At 38.0% G+C, this 14,885-nt stretch overlaps 1 protein-coding gene across 2 annotated transcripts; it reads right to left on the bottom strand.

Annotated features, from left to right (window-relative positions):
• Positions 1-283: 283 nt before the first annotated feature.
• On the bottom strand, positions 284-14,442 carry LOC131520000 (C-type lectin domain family 1 member B-like). Of its 2 annotated transcripts, none has more exons than XM_058743677.1 (5): positions 14,035-14,442; positions 11,565-11,648; positions 6,799-6,906; positions 4,129-4,286; positions 284-664 (listed from the first exon to the last, which is right to left on the bottom strand). In XM_058743677.1, the coding sequence occupies exons 1-5, from the start codon at positions 14,195-14,197 to the stop codon at positions 551-553; spliced, it is 627 nt and encodes a 208-aa protein (XP_058599660.1). In that variant the 5' UTR covers positions 14,198-14,442; the 3' UTR covers positions 284-550. The 2 variants fall into 2 exon arrangements, with proteins under 2 accessions (XP_058599660.1, XP_058599661.1); XM_058743678.1 differs by lacking the exon at positions 14,035-14,442 and adding an exon at positions 12,185-12,609.
• Positions 14,443-14,885: the final 443 nt, after the last annotated feature.

Here is a 14,885-nt window from a genome sequence, read left to right as displayed (position 1 = left end):
ACTACTTTCGTAGCATCAAATGACAAATCCATGTGATTTATTAATGAAACAGGGCTAGCAGTAATTCTTGGGGAATTGTGCTAAATAATAGCATGAAAGATATTAAATACCACATTAGAGTTGCAAGATTACTAAATGACTCCTTTTGAAAAAGCTATTTTGTTGTTGTTCTCGAATGATACCAAGCAAACAGGTACAAATTTCATGTACAGAGGAGGCTGGCTGTAGCCACTTTCCTCTCCTCATTATCTTTTTACCATTTCCTGCAACCATATCTGTGGACATGCTTGTATCATAGGACATACAAGATACAAAAGCAAAATGCCATTTCACTAGGTTTGGCAGGACTTTCCATTAAAGAACATGGAATACACCATGCTCTTTGGGTCTAGTGAGGTCTCAGATTTGCATTCGGTTGCCAATCTAAGAAGCAAGATCAAATGGAATGAACGATATTCCCTAAGTCCCCAAGGATCTGTTCCTCTTCTTCACCAATAATCTACCACTCCGTTACTGAGCAGTAAAGGGAGAAAGGCCATGAAATGAAAACTTACAGCTTCTGAGATAGGGGTGAGCCATCCAGCCATTGCCAGGGATACCTGCCTTCTTGAACCCTACTTAATCCAATCCAATGATTGTGTTTTATTTTTGATTGAATAAGGACCTGTGAGAAAATTGGAATTATTAGTATTATTCACAGCATCAGTGAAAACATCTTACCCACAGAGGACTCATCAATAAAATACTGGGCACTTTTATCTTCAAACACTCTTATGATAAATGGAAGTGGCAGGCTCATTTCTCCATGGGGTAGAGAAGACATAGGAATGGAAATGCTTCAATGAAGGAATCACTCAAGTCTCTGTGACTGGATCCAAGATATCAGCAAAGGGGCAGGATGGACTTAGAAATAAACAAATCTTCCCATACGATAAAGTAGATAGATAAATATGATGGCAAAATCAGGAACTTTTCCTCATCCTAAGACACCTTAAAGCATGTGAAAAGACGGGGCGCCTGGGTGGCTCAGTCGGTTAAGCGTCCGACTTCAGCTCAGGTCATGATCTGGTGCTCCGTGAGTTCGAGCCCTGCGTCGGGCTCTGGGCTGATGGCTCCGAGCCTGGAGCCTGCTTCCGATTGTGTGTCTCCCTCTCTCTCTGCCGCTCCCCCATTCATGCTCTGTCTCTCTCTGTCTCAAAAATAAATAAACGTTAAAAAAATTAAGAAAAAAAAAAGCATGTGAAAAGACAAGCCTCGTCTGGAGATATATGCAGTAATTTACAGAACAAATACGTATTTCTAGAAATAAACAAGGGAAAAGATTACACAATAAGAAAAAAAGGCACAACAAATGAGAACATATTTCAAATAAATGGGGAGTATAGCCAAGAAATAGAGAAAGATGCCAAGCTCACTAGAGATCAGGAAAATTCAAATCAAAGCCACCAGGATATATTTTACTAGTATTGAATTGGCAGAAATTAAAAATAACAGCACCAAGTTTGTGGGATGGTTGATATCAAATCCATCTTTCAAAATGTTGCTAAAATCATTTTGAAATGTAATTTTAAATTATCGCATGAAAATGGACCTTTAGGAAGCCTGTCCCCAATGATTTCACTCCTAGGATGATTTGTGATCAAGAGAAGTGAAGACACACAAGAGAGTTTTGCACTGAGACACGTCTAAGAATGATTCATGAAGGACTATTCCTAACTACAAAAGGTGGAAACAATGCAAACTTCCATCTTCTAGAGATTCTTAGCCACACTGGGGAATATTATACAGCAGTGAAAATAAGAGACTAGAGCTACAAGCAGTCAAACTGTGTATCCCATTAATTTGCTCTACACACCTCAGGAAATAAAACTTCCTTGAGAATTTTCCTTCTGTATGCAGTGGATATCATACAGTCTGTGTTAACAGTGTGGGCACTGAATAATGCATGCAGTGTCTAAAATATCTCTACCATAAAAATTCTGTAAGTTCTTTGTAATCATTATTCCAATTGGCATATTGAATGGAAAGTAACAAATTAATATCCTTTGCTATAAGCAATGTAATTGAATCTCTCTCAGCCTCTCTCTCTCTCTCTCTCTAACACAACGGCACCCAAAAACACACACATGCATCAATATCTCTTCATAGTAATTACATTGTATCAGAAAAATTTGAGGAGTGTATAGTTAGTGCCTAAGGAAAACGAATGGGAATTATAGAAGTGTGACCAAAATAGATGTTATCATTTCTAAGTCTCCAAATCAACACTGATGTTAAATGTTCCTTGATTCTTTCACTCACATAATTTTGCTAGATGCTAGGGGTATGCATAGGTATCAAAGCCAATTTCAGTTTTCAGTAACAATAGACTTAAGCCCCTGCTGTCATTACACTCCTGGGTTGGTAAAGCAGCAAAACATGGGAAATCCTAAACCATCAGTGTAAGAGTAATGCTGTTCTGTAGCAAAGCTAATCTCCAGTTCAGAGAGTGTATCAACAGCCCAGTTCAGATACTGAGAGCCAAGTTCTCATCAAATGAGGTGCTAGAATATGAAACTCAGATTTTGCTCTAAACAATGGCAAAAGTCTCAGGGAACTTCAAAGGCTCTAGATAGTTCCTGGAAAAACAGGGATAAGTATAAGAAGGTTCATTGAAACTCTGAAGTCCATAAACTTCAATGGCAGGACTGAAACTGAAGAACACTGAATTGGAAATGACAGGGGAAATACGGATTAAAAATAAACTTAATTTGTGAAAGAAGAAAACTCCAACCATTTGGAAGTTGACTGATAACAGCTGAGGTTGAAATTAATCGAGGTACTTACTAGGTCCTGGATTTTTAGGTCCTGGATTATTAGGTCCTGGATTATTGGTCCTGGATTTTTAAAATTTGCTTGAACCAATGTGCTAATGTGTACTTCATTTGTTTCTCATACTTATGAGTGAATCATTCATATTCATATCATTATTTTAATAAGAATTTTATAAACAAGAAACACAGGGCTCTTTTTCTTTGTTTCTTTGCTTTTTTTTTTAGATTAACTTTACATGCAATGTGGGATTGAACTCACAGAGCAAGAGGCACATGGCCCAACAACTGGGCCAACCACATGCCCCTGAGTATTGGCCTGGTTTGGGTTTTATTTTGTTTTGTTTTTTGAAAACATAGGGCTTTTAACTCATCCTTCAAAAGACACTAATAGAAATATCACTGCTAAATATCGTGTAACTAGAACTCAGTGCCTACATGGAATATTTATGGAATCATTAGAAGGAACCCCACAGAATCCATTCTACTGACTTCATATTGCCAAATATTAAAAGTAATGGCAAATGTGATCTACATTTTCTCTTCTAAAAAAGAAAGGCTTTCTATGTCATTCTGGATTATAAGCAAAAGGAAAAAAATCATTTCCAAAGAATCATTCCAGGGTGCCTGGGTGACTCCATCGGTTGAGTGTCTGATTTTGGCCCAGGTCATGATCACACGGTATGTGAGTATGAGGCCCACGTCGGGCTCTGTGCGGAGCCTGCTTCAGATACTGTCTTCCTCTCTCTCTGCCCCAATCCCACTCGCACTCTGTCTCTCTCTGTCTCTTACAAAGTGAATAAATGTTAAAAAACATAATTTTAAAAAAAAAGAATCATTCTAGCTACATTCAACCTCTTCATTTTTCAACCTCTTTTCCCATGGCCATGAAGGGAGACTCATCTTTCCTTTGAAGTTGAATCCCTCCCATATACTGATGAAGGAACAATAGAACTCAGTACAATGAGCTCATACCCTTGAAGCAGTTGTTCTTTTGCCCTGTATTAGCCCTGAGAAGATAATGCTGAGATGTCTGAAGCATACTAAGTGTTAAGATGCAATATATACAATACTAAAGACTGAAAATCATTCCATGCATGACATGCCCAGAAGAGCTGTTCTTCTTGATTTAAATCAATGGTTCTTCGTGGTCACTATTACACCTATGTCTCTTCCACAGAGAAATCTGCGCCAGTTAACAAAGTGCTTCAAAACAACATGCCAAATAATATTGGAGGAAGTTGAAACAATTATCTGAACCCCAGACATGCTTTGCATACTCAAAGCATTTACATCAGGTTTAGGAAAGTAGACATACTTGCTCCTCTTTAGTATCAATCTTCAGGAGACTAGACTGCAGATCTTGGCATGACACCATGCTCCTCTCCCAAGTTTTCTCCTCTTTTGAAAAGTGGTAACAGCTTTTTCCACGGCAGTACCAGTTTCCTTGAAATGTGTCATCGTCTTCATTCCATGCTCATGGATTGGAAAACAAACATTGTTAAAATGCTGACACTACCCAAAGCAATCTACACATTCGATGCAATTTCTATCAAAATAACACCAGCATTCTTCACAGAGCTAGAACAAACCCAAAATTTGTACGGAACCACAAAAGACACTGAATAGCCAAATGAATGTTAAAAAAGAAAACCAAAGCTGGACAAATCACAATCCTGGATCAAGCTGTTTTACAAAGCTGTTTTGACCAAAACAGTATGGTACTGGCACAAAAGTAGACACATAGATCAATGGAACAGAACGGAGAACCCAGAAATGGACCCACAAATGTACAGCCAGCTAATCTTTGACCAAGCAGGAAACAATATCCAATGGAAAGAAGACAGTCTCTTCAGCAAATGGTGTTGGGAGAACTGGACAGCAACATGTAGAAGAATGAACGTGGACCACATTCTTATGCCATACACAAAAACAACTCAAAATGGATGACAGATCTAAATGTCAAAACCATCTAAATCCTAGAGTAGAAAACAGACAGCAATCTCTTGGCCCTCACCCACAGGAACTTCTTACTTACATGAAGACATGTCTTCAGGGGCAAGAGAAACAAAAGCAAAAACGAACTATTGGGACCTCATCAAGATAAAAAGCTTCTGCACCACGAAGGAAACAATCAGCAAAACGAAAAGGTAACCGACAGAATGGAAGAAAATATTTGCAAATGACATATCAGATAAAGGATTAGTATCCAAAATCTATAAAGAACTTATGGAACTCAACACTCAAAAGGCAAATAATCCAATGAAGAAAGGGACAAAAGACATGAACAGACACTTTTCCAAAGGAGACATCCACATGGCCTACAGACACATGAAAAGATGCTCCACATCACTCATCATCAGGGAAATAAATCAAAACCACAGTGAGATACCACCTCACACCTGCTAGAATAGCTAAAGTGAACAATTCGGGCAAGAACAGATGTTGGCAAGGATGTGGAAAAAAGGGAGCATTTTTGCACTGCTGGTGGAAATGCAAGCAGGTGCAGTCACTCTGAAAAACAGCATGGCTATTTCTCAAAAAATGAAACATAGAGCTACCCTATAATTAGAAACTACTTTCTAATGGCACTACTAGGCAATTGGCCAAAGGACACACAAATGCTAATTTGAAGTGTCACATGCACCCCAATGTTTATTGCACCAGTATCAGTAATAGCTAAATCATGGAAAGAGCCCAAATGGCCATCACCGATGAATGGGTAAAAACAGTATATTCTACAATGGAATATCACTCAGCCATCAGAAGGAATGAAGTCTTGCATTTGCAACAATGTAGGTGCAAGTAGAGTGTATCGTGCTAAGCAAAATCAGTCAAAGAGAAATATAAGATTTCATTCATATGTGGAATTTAAGAAACCAAACAGATAAACAGGGGAAGATAAGGAAAAATAAGCTAAAAACATAAAGGGACGCACCATAGGAGACTCTTCAATATAGAGAACAAGCTGAGGGTTCCTGGAGGGGTGTTGGGCAAGGGGAGGGCCAAATGGGTGATGCGCATTAAGGAGGGCACTTGTTGGGATGAGCACTGGTGTTGTATGTAAGTGATGAATTCCTAAATTCTACTCCTGAATGAATTACCAGACTATATGTTAACCAGCTGGGATTTAATAATTTGTTTTGAAAAAGTAATGTGTCATGATCTTTATCTTGAAAACAAAAGCCACATGATCCTCAACCACAACACCGCTTAGAGACCAACGCTTTCTCTCTACATATCTTCCTTACATCAGACTGGATGACTAAAAAATAGGTGGTTTTCCTGTGTCCCAAAAGCCTCATGTTGAGAATAGCTTTGGGGCCAAATTGTGGAGCCAGAGACTGACACACATCAGACCATCGTTAACATGACACTCAGAAATCCTGACTTCCCAAGTACAGATACACTGCTCCAATAGGAAGCAGTTCTCCCTTCGGGAGAAATCCACCTAAGTGAATATAAGAGGGTGGTATTAATTCCAAGAGATCTATCCTGGGGAAAATTCATCCACAAGCAGAAATTACTCAATCAAATCAACATGACTTTGTGAAAGTCAAGAGTTCAATTAGCTAGAAGAAAGAAAATAGATTTAATTTTTAAAAGTGACAAAAGGGGCGCCTGGGAGGCGCAGTCGGTTAAGCGGCCGACTTCAGCCAGGTCACGATCTCACAGTCCGTGAGTTCGAGCCCCGCGTCAGGCTCTGTGCTGACAGCTCGGAGCCTGGAGCCTGTTTCCGATTCTGTGTCTCCCTCTCTCTCTGCCCCTCCCCCGTTCATGCTCTGTCTCTCTCTGTCCCAAAAATAAATAAAAAACGTTGAAAAAAAAAATTTTTTTTAAATTAAAAAAAAAATAAAAGTGACAAAAATTAAAGGGCTTGACAAAATACAATGTAAAGTTTTAAAATGATATATTAAAATGGAAGAGAATGAGATAATTTCATGGAGGAAACAACCGTAAACTCTCAGTATGATCATTCAGTACATACCTGTAGTGGGTAGTAAAATTAAGCGATCTTCAACCTCTGCTAAGGAAGCATTCTTGTCTTCTGGTTCTTTCATATCTTGCCCGATTTCTCCAGAACACCTGTGAGAAACTTCAATTCATATTACAAAATTAAGGTCTTGAATGAATGCAATAGATCATTTTATTATAATCACTTACTCTAATTCTAAAAGGCACAGTGAGTGGCGCTGACTAAATGAACATACGATCAGAGAAACTGCCAGGTTACGATATGTTGAAGTGTCAGAACATAAAACAGATTTTTAAATAAAATTATAACTTGCTATACATTATTTTGGAAGTGCGTGAGAGATGAATCAACTTTTATAAAACAGAGATGTAAACAGGAAGTGAAATGTACTTTTAGTTTCTATCCCAACTACTCTTCAAATGATGATTACAAAGTTGGTGAAATGAAGTAGCCAGTATTTTATTTAGCATGTAGTATCTGCACAGGAAGCTAAACACCAGGGATTTGACTCTCCTCTAGTACAAGCTTATAATTAATTCACTGAATATACATAGAGGAAGAGCACACATGGCGACTTCTAACATGCAAAAAGTAAGTGAAAAATCTCTGAGCGAATTGGCAGTATCTTCTCCAAACTCACACATAAAAAAGTGTAAAATCAGGCAGTATATGGCTCTTTAAGTGTACAAACACGAAAAGAAAGATCCCTTAAGGATTTGCTAGGCAGCTAGGATTCATCATTTCCAGCTCTCTACCACCCATCACTGAAGAAATGCAACGTCTACTTGTAAAACTCCATCATTTGCACAGTCTCCTGATGTACTCCACTGCAATAAATATAACCCCTGTTCAACTCAGTCATCCATTCCAGTGTTCATATACTGGATCTGAATTGAAAAGACACCTTAAGGGGCCCCTGGATGGCTCAGGTGGTTAAGCATCTGACCTGGGCTCAAGTCTTGATCTCACAGATCATGAGTTCGGCCCCGTGTCTGGCTCACTGTTGTCGGCACAGAGGTCACTTCAGATCCTCTGTTCCCCTCTCCCTGGGTCCACCCCCCACCTCTCTTGTGCTCTCTCTATCTCTTTCTCTCAACCATAAATAAAAACCATTTAACCCCCCCGCCTCCCACATTAAGACCTCCTGTACCTAAATACTAAAATTTCTTGGGACCAATCAATTCCCTTGTCCTTCCTTTTTTGTCCATCCAAGGACACGTAGTACAGAACTAATTTTGGCAGGACCTCCAAGAAGCTTGCAGCATAGTCTTTATGCACATCTAAAAATAGCCAGCTTCACTGGAGCTCGTGGCTAACACTGCATTGAGCAAGCCACTCTTGATCTCAGGGTTATGAGGTCAGGCCAAATTGAGTGGGGAGACTCCTCGAAAAATTTTTAAAAAAATATTTTTTTAATACATAAAATAGCCAATTTTGGAGCACACTTGACATTCACCATCTCATCTCCCCTCAAGGTTCTGAAACTCAAATGACAAAAAAAATCACAAAATTATACACATACAAACTAATGCTGACCAACGTTTAGATTTTCTTCACCATTTCACCTATTATAACACAGTATACTTCTTGAATCACACTCTTTTCTCAATTCAACAGCTATTTCAAGTATTTATACTTTGCCTAAATTATCTGGAGCACCTCCTTGACTCTCCCTCTCTCTGACCAGATGGCCTCATCTGCTCCTTCACATGGAAACAGTCACCAGCAAGGATACCTTCTCCTCACGTTCCTGCACCTCCTCCTATAGATACACAGGTACCTCTCACTCTACCCCAGAAAAAAATGTGCTTCGCATCGAACAAGTGTGAAACTCTCACCCCTGCTCTGGATTTCATCCCGTACCGAATCTTTGGTGGTCTTCATCTCCTGATGTCATTTTCTCTCTTGAACCCTCCAAAGTTTCCTTCTCATGGTTCCCTTCTCTTGCATATGATCATCTCAAGTCAGCTTTCCCACAAAGTTCCTGTCCTTTCTTTACATATTATTTGTAACAGAGTTCTTTTCTTTACTCTCAGATTGGGTGCTAACAGAAGATTGTTCACATTCCTTCATTCATGAGACACTTACCACATTGCTTTCAGAACTGGCTGTTCTTCCTTAGCAAGTTGTTAGCTGCCCCAAATTGTAGCCAGGACCTTCACCATCACATTTATTTACTTTGATAGCCATTTCATCTCATCTCCCTACTTCTCTCACATGCTGTAACTAATGCACATTTCAATTACTCCCTTCATACATTTTATATATAGTGTTATTGCCTCTTTGTGTATTTCCTGAAATATTACTATTTATTGTATTTGTTTTGCACTGTTGCATCTTATAAAAGTGTATCGTGACATGCACAAACTTTTGTGCTCTTGCTTTGTTTTTCCATTTCATAGGCTCTTGCTAAAATTCATGCATATTGTTGGATACCATTGTCATTGTCTTGACTGTCACATAAATTCCATTGGCAAATCAATTGCAGAGATCTCATTTACTCTCCCATTAATGATCTTTTGAGTAGTTGTGACATGTTCGACATTGTGAATAGCACTGCTACAAACTGTCCTGTAGAAGTTCATTTCTGTGTATGTGCAAGTATATCTGTTGGATATACACTTAGGGTGAGAATTACTGAATCATGTTGAGCTGTAGAAGACAGTACCAAACTCGCTGTTTGTATCAGGTTATACTGCCTTTAACAACGCTCGAGATCATATAGATCCACATACTTTCAGGGCTTGGTAAATGTTTCGCTTAGCCACAATTAAAATAAATACTTTTCTGTATTCACTGATCTCCGAATTCACTGATCTGTATTCACTGTATTCTCTGTCTCTGCTTCCTAAGGTGTGAATGAGTTTTAGCCATTACAGTCAGGCTTTGACCATGCCCACTATCCCACTGGAGCTACTCTAAAAATATCATTTCGGCCTCTCTCTTGCCAAATTTAATAAGCATATCTCTAGCCATTATAATACCTGATCCTCCAGTACTAGTTGGAACCCTTGGCTACCTTTGCCTTCTCTCCATGATACCATAATGTTTTGGATCCCCTCCTACTTGTTTAACTAAGCATCATTGCTTGCCACCGTTTACTCATCTTCTACCTAATTCTAAATGTTGATTTACCCTGAGATCCCCCGCCTCACCCTTGTTCTTCTAGCATAATCTACTCTCCCTGGTTTCACAAGGTAGAGCGTGGTATAGCTTCTGCTTTCCTCTGCTATCTTTTCCCAGACTTGTACATTAATTGGTGAATCCACAATTCATGTCTCTAATCTAGGCGTCTCTCTTGATCTCCAGACCTTTAATTCTACCCTGTACATGCTGATGATCTGTGTCTTCCGCCAAAGCTCACTCTAGCAGACACAGACCAATCTCATTCTTTCTGGTCATCTCCACTGATATGTCACAAGCACCTCACTCTTCACCATTATTCGCACGCATGCACCCCCCCACACACACACACACATGCATACACATCCCAAATCACAGCCTTCTGTTCTTGTATTTTTCTATAACATTTAATGGAATATATTTGCCAAGATGTATGAACATCATGCCAAATGTATCACTGATTCACTTTTTCCCCTCACACACTCAAACAAATGTACATTTTAGCAATTCTACATTTTAAATATTTCTCATGTATGGACCCTAATCCTTCTTTACTTCTTTCATGGCACTAATTCAGTCATTCTAACTAACCCTTAATCCTGAAACATTCTCCTATTTTGTCCCCCATGCACTTTCCAGTCGATTCAGATTGACCTTTCCCAAATCCCAAATCTTCCAAGTTTCTTTTGTTTGAGAACAAATCTAATATATCTTAACATGATATTAACATTATACAGCTTCCGGACAAATAAAAGAAGTAGTTAGAAATGGGTTTGACTGTCAAACCCATTTCTAGCTACTTCTTTTATTTGTCCGGAAGCTGTAATTCCCTGGGACATCAATATGTTCTGTGGTTCATGTTGTTTTCTGCCTGGATGAGACTTTTCTACCCTGAGTGTCCTGTTTAAACTCCACCTATCCTTTACCTCATATCAGTTATTATCTCCTACAGGAAAGCTTTCTTGACCTCAGCATAGAATATGCCATCCACCTGATACCTTCACGCCAGTATCCCAGCACTAATAATATTTCATTTTAAACTGCTTCTTATAAAAAAAAAAGTCCCCTTTAAACTGAGCTTATTAAGAGCTGACTTTTTAAAATCCCTGTTTCTTGCGCCAGAGAAGATACTCAAAATTGTTGCTCACAGAATGTAACAAAGAATAATAACCATCAGGAAACTCATATTAAAAACAAGTGTTGCATACACATTTGTTTTAAAAATTGACACGGAATATATAAAAACTGATAGAGAAAACAAATAAGCTTTTTATCCCTCTATGTTTTAAGCAGTGTTGCACCATGGTAAGGAATATAAAATTCAAATCAAGATTTTTCCAATTCTCTGTTCACGTGGAAAAACTCCCCCCATACAAAATATAAGGAGGAAAATATATATAATATATGTAGGCCTCAAGGTACAAAATTTTGTGCCAACACAGCTATGACATACACTAGTTTGCATGGTAGAAAGGTTAAGTGGTAGCAAAATAATAAAATCACATCGCCAATATTATCATCAACAGCATCATGATTACTACCATTTCTATAGGGCTCCATAGTTTCTAAAGTTTCCGTAGAGTTTCAGTAGTTACAGCATTTCCTTTATCAGTCTGGCTCATTGTTCTTGTGAAATGTGTGTGCCTGATACTCACACATATATCCTAAGCCTGTGATCCCCAGCAGGAGGCATAAACATAGAAATCCCAGGGTTAATGCAACGATATGCCATGGAAATCCTGTCCAAAATCAGAGAGCAAAATATACAGTAAGCATTGAGCACAGCAAGGTCCTCGGAATTAGAACAAAATGGAATCGCATTCTGGAATTTAAAATGAATAGCGCTATTTACGGTGGTCACAAATCTCATCGCTTATTACATTTAAATACACCCATTGGGGCGCCTGGGTGGCGCAGTCGGTTGAGCGTCCGACTTCAGCCAGGTCACGATCTCGCGGTCCGTGTGTTCGAGCCCCGCGTCAGGCTCTGGGCTGATGGCTCGGAGCCTGGAGCCTGTTTCCGATTCTGTGTCTCCCTCTCTCTGCCCCTCCCCCGTTCATGCTCTGTCTCTCTCTGTCCCAAAAATAAATAAACGTTGAAAAAAAAAAATTTTTAAAAAAGAAAAAAAAATAAATAAATAAATACACCCATTGACATATTGAGCACCAGACAGAGAGTATCAAATATGTACAGACACCATTATCACGATTTCACTAGTTTTTACTTGACATCGTGGTGTTTTCAGATATCAGGAAAACAAACTAAAAACCTTTACCTCTCCTTTTAACCATTGGACGTCTTTTGTCCTGTTGCCTTGAATGGACTGATTTCAGCTCTGTGTATGTTACTCTCTCCTCGCTCATTTCTGAGGGCTGCAGTCAAAAAACACGGCTCAATTCCTACGCAATAGTCCATGAGGCACAAAAAATGACAGTATTCATCATGAAGTAACAGGGACAGCTGCATGAATGGTAAGCATGTTCATCTGACATAAGCAAAGTAAATGTTTATCTGCGAATATTAGGAAAAACTTTATTTCAGTTTTTCTTTGTACTACCTTTTAACAGATGGTTAATAATGGTCCACTATGCTTACAAGCTTGTTATGTTAAGCTCTTGCTGTGTTTAAAATAACTGAATTCATTGCCAAATTTTTAAAAAGGATATATTCCAGCCTCACCTAAAAATCTACATTTATATCATCATTTGAAAATTCATCTTTCACCACTTAGTGTCTGGGTTATGGCAATGCCCAAATGGCAAATATATTGACACCAAATATACTAAGCTCCTGCTTAGTAAGGACACACACACACACACACACACACACCAATTGGACAAAAACCGTGCCACCTTGCTTATGTCCGAGTCTGCTCATTCATTCACATTATCCCTTGAACTTCATAATCGGTGGTTCTTGACTCCGTTTTACAGTGTTAGGAAAATGCAGAGACCATGAGATTCAAGGAAAGGGAGGTTAGGACTACATTAAATGAGGGAGGCATAACTTGTCCTTCTAACAACAGTGCTGCACAGTGGTGCTCTTATTTGTAGATGTGGAAAACTGAGGCTCTGGGAGCATAAACAGTATTCTCAAGGTCAGAAGGCTAGTAAATGGTACTCTTGAGTTAAAATAAATATATATAAGTAAATACATATACAATATATTAAATGTAGTCTAGATCAAATATAGATATAAATATAACATATTATACGTTATAACTATACAATAAATATATATTTAGTTCAAGTATCTATATTACATGGAGCATATTTATATGGACCCAAAATATGATCCTTCACCTACCCTTTGCTTATATAAATAATACTTTCTAAAACATACCTAATAATCTCTTTCTCCTAGAAAAATATTTATATACATAGGGATTACAAGTGAGAAAGCGTTTTTCCCAAAAGAATATTTTGATACATGTGTAAACAACCAGATAACTGTTCTTCCTAAATAGATCTGACTCTTGGGTTTTGAAAATATCTTAATATTTCCCCATTTAATTACTTTCAGATGTCAGTGAACCTGAACAATCATCAAATAATGATAAAATGTATAAACAGATTGTCATTAGTTTTTCAGAAAAAGATTCTCTCTACCAAAGTGGCAAATTATAAGGTAAATCTTGTCATAAGGTCGTCTTCCAAGCTAACAAACTTTTGTTTAATTGTATTTTAATTAAATATCTGTATAATAAAATAAGAAAATAAATTTATAAGTAGAAACCTGGGTTTATTTTGATAGAAAAGTAATCATACTGTCAAAGCATTAAACTTTTTTACGACACTTAATGAAAGAAGAGGGACTTGCCAATCAGTTTAGGAGATAAGAGAAAAAAGCCCCACAGATTTATTTGTCTGGAAAAGGATTAAATATTCTTTAAAATATCTAAGGATTAAAAAAATCATATCAGCATAGGAAATATTTCGACCCAACTCATTCTCATACTCGTTTTCTCGCTTGCAGAATAAAGTTAACGTTCAATATGGATTAACACGGATCCAGGAGTCAGTTCTTGGGGCAACAGTCCAAAGGCCTCCCAACTTTGTCCACAGCTTTCCCATAGCAAACAGGCACGGGTCACCCAACCTCGCTGGCTGCAATACCTCATCATACCTGGGATTTCACAGCCGGAAAAGAGCTTGGTCAGGATCACAGCTATGATGATGTGCTGGCTCTGGGGGCCTTTCGCCTCTGCCCTGCCTCCAGAAGGTACTAGTTGACGTGCTTGACTGACTCTCAGAGAGACCTTGTCAGGAGAAAGATAGCCGATGGCCATGTGACATTAGATACTCCCCCGCACGGTTTCCACTGGCCTCAGGGTCTCCTTTACTCCTGCACTCTGTGTCAGACAGGAGTCCTAGAGACCTCAAATGCTGAAGTTTTCAGACATTCTGTGGATCAGTACAACCCTGAGCTTTAGCAGCTACTTTGAAGCATAAAAACAAAAAGGCATTCTAAAATCTCATGAGGTTAGGTAATGCTTAACAATAAAATTTAAAGATTATTAAAAATAAAAGGGAAATATCCATATTCTACCTGGCATGATTTATACGTCTTCTTTTTATAGAATGAAAGGAAGTTCCCAATTATAAATATATATATGGCAAAATATATATTTATAGAATGAAGATAAGCTCCCATTTATAAATATATATATATATACACATACATATATATACATATATATATATACATATATGTATATATATGGCAAAAGTAGATAAATAGCAAAGTGTGCATAAATGTTAGCTTGGTTTTTTTTTAACAAAATCCTAAGGATATCCAGATTGCTTAATATATTACAAACCCTAAATACCTAAAAATTGAGATCAATGATTTGAAAAATATCAAATTTCTACTTATTTCTGTGTTCTCTTTAAATTGCTTGAAGAAGCAGACTCTTTACATAAAAAAAAAAAAAAAAAAAAAACTTAGGACAAAACAAAGACACATGACTAAAATAT

Source organism: Neofelis nebulosa, chromosome 8 (genome assembly GCF_028018385.1).
Source record: "Neofelis nebulosa isolate mNeoNeb1 chromosome 8, mNeoNeb1.pri, whole genome shotgun sequence".
NCBI classification, from domain to species: Eukaryota; Metazoa; Chordata; class Mammalia; order Carnivora; family Felidae; genus Neofelis; species Neofelis nebulosa.
This window is presented reverse-complemented; position numbering and strand designations above follow the sequence as displayed.